Raw genomic sequence first — 12,677 nt, forward strand, 5'->3', positions numbered from 1 at the left:
TGCCCAATATCTTTATAGTTTATTATTACATTTTATATGAAATTATGTATTAATTTTGATTATTATGGCTTACACCTTATAAAAACCCAATATTACGTTTCTTCAAAATTTAGAATCCAAAACTAATAAAAAAGGATTTTTAACATCAAAACATTAAAGCGTTTTATTGGAAGATTTAGTGGAAGGAAAACACATACAAGCAACAACGTTAACTGCTGTCAACTGTCTTGAAAGGATTATGAAGGAGAGCCCATTCAAGAGCAAAAGTCATTAAATTAAAGTCAGTGCATAGATTCATGAGTTTTTCAGCTGAAACACTTAAATTAATCACCTTTTGATGAATCTCAAATTTATTGAGATGGACCTGTAATTAATAAACTTTAAACAGTTTGAAAACCCTTTCACAATTAGTAATTACAATTTTATGGATTTTTTTTCTTAATTAATTCTAATAGTTCTATACTTTCTTCTTTTAACCATTCCATCCATCCATCCATCCATCAGGCGTTCATGAGGCATCCTAACCAGATACCTGAGCCACCTGAACTGACTTCCCTCCACGTGGAGGAGCAGCAGCTCTTTGTCAAAGAAATACCACAATCTTCACAAACTAAATACAATTGTTATATTTAAAATGCATTCTAGCCCAGTTAATATTGAGTTAATAAATAATATTCTAAGCTAATTTATTGTTAGCTCATTAGCTTAATCTATAACATGTCTTAAATGCAGATTAAATAATTAGGTGCCTTCAGGAAACTCTGCATCGGCCCCTAGTATACCTAGAATAGGCCCTATCTCGTTCCTGTTGTGTTTTTTTATACCAACCGCTCAGATTTTAAGGCTTCCTGAGGGGGAAGGACTGACAGGCTCCTACCCATAGACATCAATACGTAAACCCCTCATGGGGCGCTGAGTCCTACGTAAAAGCGTCCGCCATCTTCTATGTGGCAGCAGGGTGATCGGAGCTCCTTAAGTCCTGTACTGTGTGGACTTGTTTCAGTCTCTGTTTCCAGCTCAACTTCACCATGTCGGTATTTAGCTATAAAGATGCTACGAGTCAGAGCCCAACATGCTGAAAATGTCTTTTTCTGAATGTGAAAGAAACATATACGAAACATAGATCGTATGTATTTTCTATTACACTTTTGGATAATTTCTCTTTTATTCTTGGCTTTAGTCTGTGAACCAGGACGTCTCAGAAGTCACTGAAGTTCTCCCAGTGTGACCAGCAGACTGAAGCCCTGCCTGTGACCATTGTTCCCAGTATAATAAATAAATGTTTTATTCTTTCACTTTTTGTGTATTTTTAAATATCTCAATCTGAAGTATTAGTGTAATAATGTAGCTTTTGTAATGAAATAAACATAATTTACTCTGTTAGACTTATTTTCACTCTTTGCTGTCAATAGCAGAGTTGACATACTGTAATAAATATTTATTCTCTGGAAAAAAAATAAGAAAAATATGCAGTTTAATGTTTGACAATGATTGATTTATAAATCAAAAGTCATTTCTCAATAACGTATAAAAAATAAATACAGAAAAATTATTTGTTTCTTGTCTTGAAATGTTAAATGTACATTAAATTATAAAATTGTGTAAATATATAATTTAATAAAACACCGTAAACGTGTTTCTGTTCATCAATTTCAATAAAAAAATTATCAGAATCATTTCTGTCAAATAAAACACTGCTCTTTATTCAGAAATGCCCCAAAACAATTAAATAATCACATCAAAAGTTAGAAACGCTGCCCTTGATTGCCAAATATATTAATGTGTGTTCGAAAATGTGTCAATGGCAGGTATTAACTTTAAAAACTTTGTAGAACGGTACTTATAAAGTTCGGTCCATTCACTAGTATTACCTTACTGGCACATATTCCACATTCAATATGACGCACCCTGTTACGTATCGCAGCAACGGGCCAGCCCGCTCCATGAGGGGTCTGCGTATTAATGTCTATGCTCCTACCACCGTTCTGATTGGTCAGCTGAACCCGTCATCGTCGATTCCGGAAGTCCGCTGTTGTAAGAGCAAGATTTCGGCTTCTTATTCTTGACAGCTCGTTTGCCTCCGGGCTGCAGAAGAAACTTAAATGTAGCTAATTGTATTTTTTTTTAAAGGCAACGTTTTGACAATTTACAAACGTAAGTGTTGTTGTTTTTGTTTATTTGTCTAATTTAAGAAGAGGAGCTCGTTTAAGCCGAGGCCATGAAATTAATCTGTGTGTGTCTCGCTTGTTAGCAGCGAGCTCTGTTAGCTTCATGTCTACAGTCACCGTTTGCTGAGTTTTATTCTAATTCACCGCCACACATCTATCATTATAAGGAGGTTAACTGCATTAAGCGTGTTTGTGGTCGCAGATATGACGTTGGTTACTGTCGAGAAACTTATTTTAGCACAATCCTTATCTCCCTCTCGCTTTCTCTTGGTCTTACCGAGCTGTGTTGGTGTGTAACATTAGATCGGCTGAAGCTGTAATCAGATTTGAATTCCAGTGTCTGTTTGGTGTCCTGGAGCTGTTTCTCTCCTCTGTTAACATGTGACCTCCAGAATAAATGCTCTCATTCATGAGCTCCTCACATCTCAGTGCAACTGTGCTTTAATCGTGAACCTGAACGTGGATTCTTTTACTTATTTGTAGTGACTGGGATGGTATCATGGAGGAAGACCACCATCAAGACAGCGAAGCGCAGGCGGTGAACATTTCTGATCCTCCAACGGAGAACAATCCACCTGGTAAATATGAGTTCATTCTGAACGCTGAAACCCAGCATTTGTTTTGCAAATTTAGCATATTCATATTTGCTTGCAAATAAGGATTACAGGTTTGTATTAGTTGCATTTGAGCTTTATAGTTTTTAAAGTATACATTTTGTTGTCTTATGAATCTTGTTTTAGGTGAACTAAAGATAGGGGGACATGTGATTTATTTAATTGGGTTATGGTCAGAAAGAAATTCAAGCTATTACTGAAAATATTCATCATAATAATAATGTAGAAATGAGCTATTATTGAAATATTCCATAAACTTAAATATGTAAAATCATGTAAATTTAAATGGTTAGACTAAATTAAAATAGAAATGGTAAATAAAAAATAAGTAAAAAAGAAAAAAAAATTATTTGTATTTATTCAGTTATTTCAGAGTTTGTTTTTCTGTGCTGCTGTAGACGAACAAAAACTATTTAGACTGCCTCTGTGGTTCAAGTGGTATAAGTTGTGATATTTTTAGATTTTTAAATTATGAATACATTATGTTGAACACACCTGAATATATAGTTAACATGTTTATTTTATTTTAGAGTTGTGCACTTTTGCTCCTGAGTTATTGTTTATTTACATTACAATTTATTTTTAAATTGAAGATTGAAAGGTTTGTGATGATTTTCACTTGTGATGCTTTTCAAATCTGCATCCTAATGTTAGCTAAAAAAAGAAGAAAAATAGTACAATACACAACAAAAAATATAGGGGGGAAAAACTCCCTGTAAGGTTGAAATATTTTATTATTCCATGAAACTTTGACCAAAAAGACTGGAGCAAAACCACTGCAAGTTACAAACTGCAGTTCGAATCCGAGATTAACAAACCAAAACAGACTTTGCTTCTCAAAAACGTGGACTACTATTTATATAGTTATTCTGCAGAAGTACAAAATAACAGAATATTCTGTTGAAGACAAAGATAAAGAAAGGACTTTAAAGAAAAAGCAATTTGCTATCATAAAGCCTAAAAATGTGAAATGAACATTTATTTTTGACTTCTTTCAGTAGCCGATTATAAAATCTCCTCAGTTAGGTTTTTAAATAAACATTTTATTGCATACATTCAATAAATGTAATGCCTAATGCATTTATCATTCTTGGTTGGGAGTACTACTTGTTTTTGTTTTTTTTGGCAAACACTTGAACTAAAAGTTGTCCTGCAAATATTTATTTATTAAAGCTCATGTGTTAGCCTGTCAGCAAATTTTGCAGGACGATACATTTCCCCAGAAATTATTGCAATAAGTGATGATATTGTTGTTTTGAGACCATTTTCAATTAATGTTATGATGAAGACATAATAATGCAAGAACATATTCTCAAAGCCATAATTAATGAGCTCTCAAAGTGGAAGACATTTAAAATATTCAAAATAAATAAACAAAACAACAGAAATGTCATATAAAATGAATTATGAAGTCTCTGTAAACTAAGGGGGCGTTTACACGACAATGATCCAACAAAAACGGAATTTTTGTTCCGTTTTTGTTGGATCATTTACATGAAAACGTTCTAATTGCAATCTTTGTTTACACAGTAACTGTACACATCGAAAACGTGTTATGCTCTCGCTGCGCCTAGTATGTGCTAGGTTCTTTGAAACTAAGTGCGCATGTGTTTAAAAAAAAMGTTCTACTTGAAGGCACGTGGATTCGCGTTTCCCCATCAGGTACCGTTCTCCCATAGATTGGGAGAAAACACGCATTGTGTGCGTCTGATTAGGGCGCATGCAGTTGGAAAAAGTGGGATAACTTTGCTGAAACACCTTGTTTGAGCTTTCACTGTGTCTGTAACGAGCCCCGGACTGGAAGCTGTTTATTGTTTTTACCTTGGAATGGCCAACAGTCTGTTATTCCTTTATCAATTTGATAAAATGGGAGCTTCCGCACTTCCCATATCCGTGTCCTGTCACCTTTTTCAGCAGTTAAAACGGTTTAATCCGTTGTTAACAAGTCGTAACCTGTTTTTCCGAGCCGCTTTCAAACGCAACATGAACGCTGAGACTCTCGCGCTGGGTTTACACCAGTGAGGCAGCAAAGGAGACCTGCTGCTGCTGCGCAGGTGTGTGTTAGAATCATGGCAGCAAACCAGCAAAACGCAAAKAACTTTTCAGTTTTTTTCCCCCAAACTAACCGACTGAGTTGAGTAAAGCTGTTGGATGCAGGCAATGATAGCTAAACAATGACTAGCTAATATCAATACAGCACCTTAAGCTTGTTAACAAGTAGCCTATGTTCTATGTTCAGCTACGTAGATTCATTTTGCCCCCCCAAAATAAGTCGATGCCCCCCCTGTTAAACTGGTCTGGAGCCGGAGCTGGTCCGTAGTTCTCTAGATAAGAGCGCTGAACAAGCAGCCGTGTATTTTGCCACCTGGGAGGTGAAGAGACGCTGAGGGAACCGTATCTGATGGGGAAACATGGATTGTAGTAACACCAGCATTGTGAGTAGTTTCTYCTTCTTCTGTGGATTGTAGGAAGCAGCTATGTTTTGCGTCATATTATGCATGAGCTGGGGATTCTCTGGAAGAAATGATCAGTTTTCTCTGTTTACACAACAATGGACATCGGTACGTTTCAGAAACATCGCACTCTGGAACCCGTTTTCAATCTGTGCCGTTGTTAGAGAAAACATTCGGTGGATTCGTGTAAATGTACAGTACAAACGCAACAAAACTCTTCCGTTTTTCCCCGAAATTGTTGTGGTGTAAATGGGGCCTTAACTGTTCTTCAAAAAAGGGTCCAGTTGAGACCAAAACACCAGACTGAAGACTTTTGTCATCCAGCTTTTGGTAGAAAAAGAGAAAAGAGGAAAAAACAATAAATCATGCAAATTAAAATGATTGCTCTTGTGTTAATTGATCCTGCGATTGATTTATTGCTCATTGTAACAAGCCTCCTCATGTGTTTGTGTTTGTCGTTTTCCTTTACTTATTTCATAATTTAGTTTTGCTTTCATTGCAGCCGACACCCTGGCCACTTCTCTCTGTCTTTTGGGGAACCACATGTTTCCCGATCCAGTGGCGACGAATGCTTGCAGCGGCGTCAACCGGAGCGAGCCGGCCAGTTTGCAGCCGTCTGATGTTACAGCAGAGGATCCAGGTCCGGAGGCAGAACCTCCTTCCAACCTGGGAACGGAGTCAGAGACGCCAGACTGTCAGAACAATCTGCCGGCCCACTCAGCTGGCAGAGGGACCAAAGATTCTGGCGTTGAGAACGATCAGAGCGACTCGGGGGAGTTTGTTGTTACAATGCTGGCCAAGGCCAAGCTGGAGGAACAAGGTATAGGCGTGAAGGGAAGTTCATCTCCGTTACTGGAGGCGGGAATCCAGGAGTCTCCTTCGTTCACTTCTCATCGAGATGAGGACGTCACGGCCGACAGCTGGCGGCAACACAGGAAGCACGTGTTTGTGCTGAGTGAAGCTGGGAAGCCTATTTATTCCCGATACGGCAGCGAAGAGGCTCTGTCTTCCACCATGGGCGTCATGATGGCGCTGGTGTCGTTTGTCCAAAGTGGAGATAACATCATCCGCTCAGTGTATTCAGGTGAGAGCGTTGACTGTCATGGTAAACATCAGGGTGGACAATAAATCGATTGTATCGTGATAGATCAATATAATGCGTAATATATATTCAATATAATATTGAATATATGGAGTATTCACTGAACTCCGATCCAGAACTGAATAGCATTCTGGGGAATGTAGGCAGAAGAAAGACTTTAGCCACTCAACCTCTTTTTCTTCTTTTTTTTTCTATTATTTTTATTTATTTATTTGGCTTGCCTTCAAGAGCTGGTATTTTTTTTAAATCTCGTTGTGCTTTCTTTCTTGCACAATGACAATAAAATAAATTCTGATTCAGACTTTCAGCTTCTCACAGCCAGCTAAATCTCTTTCTCAACGTCAGCAGCTCTCCTTCGCTCCGCACAGGTGTAAACCCAGCGCGAGCGTCTCAGCGTTTATGTTGCGTTTAAAGGCAGCTCAGAAAAACAGGTTACGACTTAACAACGGATTAAACTGTTTCAACTGCTGAAAAAGGTGACAGAGGACACGGATATTGGAAGTGCGGAAGCTCATATTGTATCAAATTGAATAAAGCTTGTGGAATTAACTCACTCACTCTTTGGTTGCCTAGCAACTCACTCACTCTCTGGTTACCTAGCAACAACCTGCTGAGTAACTGCTGCAGCAGCAGGTTAAGGTTTTGCCACTTTGCCTCATAACTGCTTAAAAATAATAACCAATTTTGTGGAGAGAAAACTGGATAAAACACTAAAAGTGTGGGTTTTAATTTTTGTCACATGATTTATTTTTCAAGGAAGTTTTGATAGTAAATAATTTGAAAACCATGTATTGTTTTTTTTCCCTCTGCAGTTCACAGTTTTACATGGCTTTGTGCAGATAAAATACGCTGCAGCTAATTTTAATTACCAAGTCAAATTTCTTCTATATGATTTACCAGTGTTGTAGTACTCGAGATCGATCTTGGTCTCGGGACCATTATTTGATGGTCTCTGTCTCGTCTCGGACTAGACCGCATTTGGTCTCGGGCGCTGAGGACTCGGCATTTTATTTCAAGACCAGTCGAGACCGCAACTGTGAAAATATCACTGAACACGCAGCATACTATCCGCTGGAAGCCGTCTGGATGAAAAAGAAAAACAAAAAAACATGAACGCTGTATGTGCTGGGTTTTTACCTTAGAATGGCCAAGTCTCTGTTATTCCTCTGCCAATTTGATACAGTAGGGGCTTCCACACTTCCGATATCTGTGTCGTCTGTCACTTTTATCAGCAGTTAAAACTTTAATCCGTTGTTAACATGTGGTAATCTGTTTTTCCGAGCCGCCTTTAAACGCAACATGAGCGCTACGACGCTGGGTTTACACCTGTGCGGCAGCGAAGGAGACCTGCTGCTGYTGTGCGGAGCTGCACAGGTGTGTTAGAATCATGGCAGCAAACCAGCAAAACGCAAATAACTTTTCACAGTTTGCCCCACAGTTTGTTGACGCAGTGCCATCCTTTTTAGGGATAGCACAAGACCACCGCTGATCGTAGCATAGAGATGGAAGCAAAGCAGAACAAAGAGTTTGTTAAATTTAACATTGGTTAAATGTATTAAGTATTTAATATCTATGTGTTTTTATGGGAATATGGATCTTTCAGATCAATTTGAGAAGTAATTTTGATCATATTTCACATTTTATCATATGTAGAGCGCTGCGCTGGTCTTAGTCTTGACTCGGTCTCGACTTCCCTCGGTCTTGGTCTTGACTTGGTCTCGGACCCTAAAAGTCTTGGTCTTGTCTCAGTCTCGATACACTCTGGTCTTGGTCTTGTCTCAGTCTCGATACACTCTGGTCTTGGTCTTGTCTCAGTCTCGATACACTCTGGTCTTGGTCTTGTCTCAGTCTCGATACACTCTGGTCTTGGTCTTGTCTCAGTCTCGATACACTCTGGTCTTGGTCTTGTCTCAGTCTCGATACACTCTGGTCTTGGTCTTGTCTCAGTCTCGATACACTCTGGTCTTGGTCTTGTCTTGGTCTCGGGTTAGGYKGKCTTGACCACAACACTGTGATTTACATTCAGCCTATTTTTAACAACTGAAGTTACGGTAGTGACTTGGTTATGCTATAAAATGTGTCTGCAAACCTTTAACCTCTTGTCCTGTTTTGTCTCGGTCCGACCAGAGGAGCACACGGTGGTGTTCCTGCAGAAAGGACCCCTGGTTCTGGTGTGCGTCTCCAGCAGTCGTCAGTCTGAGCAGCAGCTGCGTGACGAACTCCTCTACGTGTACTACCAGATCATCAGTATGCTCACCCAGGCCAGCATATCCCGCATCTTCGAGCACAAGAAGAACTACGACCTGAGGCGGCTCCTGGCCGGATCCGAGAAGATCCTGGACGGCCTTCTCAACCTGGTGGATTCGGACCCGAGCTTCCTGCTGGCGGCAGTGCACTGCTTGCCTCTCGCCTCCTCTCTCAGGGACTCTCTCAGCCAGATCCTGCAGAAAGCGATCACCCCCAACCTGGTTTTCTCCATCCTCATCGCCAAAAACCAGCTGCTAACCATCGTCCAGGAGAAGACGGTGATCGAGGATGCGAGGCTGGCGCCGGCCGACGTCCACCTGCTGCTCAACCTCATCGGAGCCTCGTCTGCGTTTCAGGCCGGGGAGATCTGGACTCCGATCTGCCTGCCCCTCTTCAACCCTGACTGTTACTTTTATGCTTACATCTCCTATCTGGACCCGCCGGAGTGTACCGTTTGTTTGCTGCTGCTTTCCACGGACAAGGAAGCTTTTTACGCCGTAGCCGATTGCAAGAGGAAGATCGAGGAGGCCATGCTGGCGCAGAACTCCCTGAGCCTCATCGCCAAAGCTCAGTCGTACAGCGTGAGCCAGGTCGGTGTGTCGGACCTCAGACACTTCATGTACAAGCCCTTCGACGTGCCGGACAACCACCGCCAGCTCACTCAGTTCACTAGGTGTGTGTTGGGAGATGTAGTTTTTATTTTAAACCCGTAGCAATGACAGGATACTAAGGAGTATTGGAACCACTGTGGAATTTCTGCCACAAGATCTCAGGAATTTTATATAAAAAAATTGCAAGGAATTACTCAAAGGTGTTTAGATTAATTTTAGAAAATTTCTAAAAACAAATTGGACATTTGAATTAGAAAAGTCAAAAATTTGCTAGATAAAAATATTCAACTTCTGAATTTTCTAGAAAAAAAAAACATGGAAACTTATGAGTTTGAAATGTCAAAAATGTGCTAGATTAATCTTAAAAATTTAATTGAAAAAAAAAAACGGAAAATTTGTTTAAGTCAAAACGTTTTGAATTTTTCAAGCTCAGAAATTTTCTTGTTTTTTCTGAAAAATTTCTGAAATTAATCTAGAAATTTCAACGTTTTTTTGTCAAATTTTTGACTTCTCAAACTCAGAAATTTCATTGCTTTTTCTGAAATATTTCTGAGATGAATCTCAAAATTCCTATGTTTTCCTTCTATTTTTTATTCCATCTACAATAGCCCTAATACGCCATCACAGTTTCTGTAGGTTTCAGAAAGTCATGAAATACAAAAAACCCTACAAATATTAGGGATAGTTGGAGGATCCTGCTGCATACAATCAGGGTATACTTGCCTTCTAAAGTTGTCATATTACTTGAAAATGCTTTCAAAATAACAATATTGTTTATCGCAATAACTTCTGGAAAAACTTATTGTGACAGACCTATGCGTGTATGAATATGTGGCAATAATAATAATAATAATAATAATAATAATAATCTGTGAGCTTCATACGACTTTGTGTGTTTAACCTGCTTCCAGTCCAGAGATGGAGGCTCCCTACAGCAGTGATGAGGAGAAAATGCGGCTCCTGGATCTGTATCGTTACATGCACAGCCGCATCCACAGCACCTCACGGCCCCTGAAGCTGATCTACCACGTCGCTGAGAGGGAGACTCTGCTGGCCTGGGTGAGGAGCTGCGCTTTAGGTTACTGCAGTCATGCATAATGTATACGGATTTTAGAAATTCATGGATGCTGGTGTTCCAATCAGTTCATTTTTAAGACTTCTAGCCTACTTCTTCTTCTCCTGTTTTTATAAGTGATTAAACACATGATCCACTCATCATTGATAGGGATTTGATCACTATTTGGTGCTGATTATTTTCTATGAGCGGGATGTTTTAGCATATTCATTACTGTGCAACAATTCCTTAATTCCTTAATATCAACCAAAAAAGGCTCTGAAATTAAACGGTTGAATCAATGTTGTCTGCACATAACTTAAAAGAAAAAAACTGCTTTAAATTAGATTTTATTCTCTTTTTCTTATTCCATTCACACCATTCCAAATTAATGACCATATATATATATATATTAAACTTGAGATTTTCGTCTGCTCACTTCTGCCTATTCGAGCTCATTTCAAAATGAGCTATTTTAGGGCGTCTTGTCACTTTAAATTCAAATGAGCTGCTGCTGGCCACTCCCTCCCCGACGTAACGTTTACGCTTCACATGAAAATGTCTGCAAACAGACGCGCAATTATACAAAACGTATATTTTTGTAAAGCAGCAGAGCCTCCTCTTCAACCAAGAAGAACGCAGCAAGTGGTTTCTGGGCGGTAAGTCAACAACAAAACAATTGTTTTTTCCCAGCAGCCGTTGAAACCAGCGGTGAAACCAGCTGACCGAACGGGGTGGAACTCTGGTTGGGTTGCTAGGTAACGGGCCTGGGGGAGATTGCTAGGTAGCGGCGCAGCGCCCGTTGAATGTGTGAAACGGCTAACTTTCCAAGCAGTAACAAACATTAACTTATTGAATTTTTTTGTTTGTTTGTTTCTTTTTGAACACTTAGGTTTGTTTTTAGAAATAGTTGAACCCCTAATGCAAGTTTTAAAAAGGTTTTTAAAAAATCGGATTGATTTTCATATTTAGTTAAGTCTGTGTTGTTTTTTTGTTTTAGGTGACCAGCAAATTTGAGCTCTACACCTGCTTCAGCCCTCTTGTGACAAAGACCTGTGCCATTACTGCCATCACTAAGCTTCTGAGATGGATTAAAAAGGAGGAGGACCGCCTCTTCATCAGATACCCTCCTAAGTATTCAACCACTCCGAACCCCAGCAAGAGCTCAAGAAGCAGCAGATCCGAGCAGCAAGATACCACAGATAACGGCTTCCTATCTCTGCTATAGGACTCTGCTAGCGCTGCTCTGAAGCCGCTGCCTCACTCAATGATATTTTTTACAGTGACTCGCTCTTATTTTTCATAATCAGTTTTGGAGAGGTATTGGACTTGACGTAAACTGACGAGTAGAATCAGACACTAAGTTTTAGGCTATTTAAAAAGTCTCTAGTATTCTCCTCTTACTGGGAGCGAGAGCATGTTGTTTCATCACTGCTTTCCTTTAGAGACAGTCGGGGCGAAGAAGCGGCACTCGTAAGTTTTAGTTTGAACTGTGGTAGAACCTAATTGAAAAAAAAAATATTTAAGTGAAAAAGTTTTTATATTGTTTTATTACAGAGAAAAAGAGAGTTTCCTCACGGGCTGTGAATGTATCACTCGGATGACAGTTCGATCATAAGCTACATCCAAGTTCATTTGATCAAAAAAAAAAAAGTAGGTCACATGTAAACGTTTTGGGAAGCGGGGAGTTTGCAATAATTATTATTTTTTGCTTTAAGATCCACATAAACTGGAATAATGACACTGGAACAGCCACATATAGACTCTCGGATTATGTTTTACAACCAACTGCAGGGTTTCATTACTGCTGATATTTGTACATCCAGCTGAAAGAGAAGTTACACATTTTAGCCTGATGACAAAGCATTCCCATCCTGGTGTCTAGTCAGAATCATGGTCACATAAAGACAACTAGATTTTATTCACTAAGACAAACTCAGACTTCACATCATGTTTATCTGCAGATCATCTCACCTCTGAAGAGTTTGGCTGTTTTCTCTTTATGAATGACGTCTTCATACTTTTGTCTCCTGAGGAGTTTTCATTCATTTCAAGTTTGAAGAGTTTGTTTGGTTTCATGAAATAAATTTCAGATTGCACATATTTTTGCGTATGTTTCTTTCAGGGATCGTATGTGTTGTACTCAACGTCTTGATCCTGTTTATTTTAAATGACAAAAGTTAACTAAATTTAGTGTGGAGATTTCTTTAGTAGTCAGCTTGTAGGTACATTCTAAACAGACAGGAAGGACAGAGACAAGGAAGAGAAGAAAGGAATGAGGATAAAAGGAGGAAGCTGAAACAAGAAAAGAAGAAATAAAGGAATTTCCTAACAAAGGTAAGAGTGAAGACATAAAACATGGTCAAAGATTAGAGAAATTAAAAGCAGAAAACAGGAAAGATGGAAGGAGGACACAAGATATTTAGAC

General features: G+C 39.2%; 1 protein-coding gene across 1 annotated transcript; it reads left to right on the forward strand.

Moving 5' to 3' along the window:
• Positions 1 to 1,995: 1,995 nt before the first annotated feature.
• mon1bb (MON1 secretory trafficking family member Bb) lies at positions 1,996 to 12,352 on the forward strand. Its single transcript, XM_008408640.2, has 6 exons — positions 1,996 to 2,154; positions 2,652 to 2,746; positions 5,738 to 6,319; positions 8,465 to 9,257; positions 10,107 to 10,254; positions 11,250 to 12,352. The coding sequence occupies exons 2-6, from the start codon at positions 2,668 to 2,670 to the stop codon at positions 11,475 to 11,477; spliced, it is 1,830 nt and encodes a 609-aa protein (XP_008406862.1). The 5' UTR covers positions 1,996 to 2,154; positions 2,652 to 2,667; the 3' UTR covers positions 11,478 to 12,352.
• The last annotated feature ends 325 nt before the right edge of the window (positions 12,353 to 12,677 follow it).

The sequence above is a fragment of the Poecilia reticulata genome, linkage group LG5 (genome assembly GCF_000633615.1).
Source record: "Poecilia reticulata strain Guanapo linkage group LG5, Guppy_female_1.0+MT, whole genome shotgun sequence".
Lineage (NCBI taxonomy): Eukaryota > Metazoa > Chordata > Actinopteri > Cyprinodontiformes > Poeciliidae > Poecilia > Poecilia reticulata.

What these genes read in the sequence shown, in the direction of transcription:
- mon1bb (XM_008408640.2), top strand. Translation starts at nt 2,668, where the DNA reads ATGGAGGAAGACCACCATCAAGACAGCGAAGCGCAGGCGGTGAACATT. An exon ending in AACGGAGAACAATCCACCTG is followed by an intron (nt 2,747 to 5,737) that starts GTAAATATGAGT and finishes CTTTCATTGCAG; the next exon opens with CCGACACCCTGGCCACTTCT. An exon ending in GGGAGACTCTGCTGGCCTGG is followed by an intron (nt 10,255 to 11,249) that starts GTGAGGAGCTGC and finishes TTTTTGTTTTAG; the next exon opens with GTGACCAGCAAATTTGAGCT.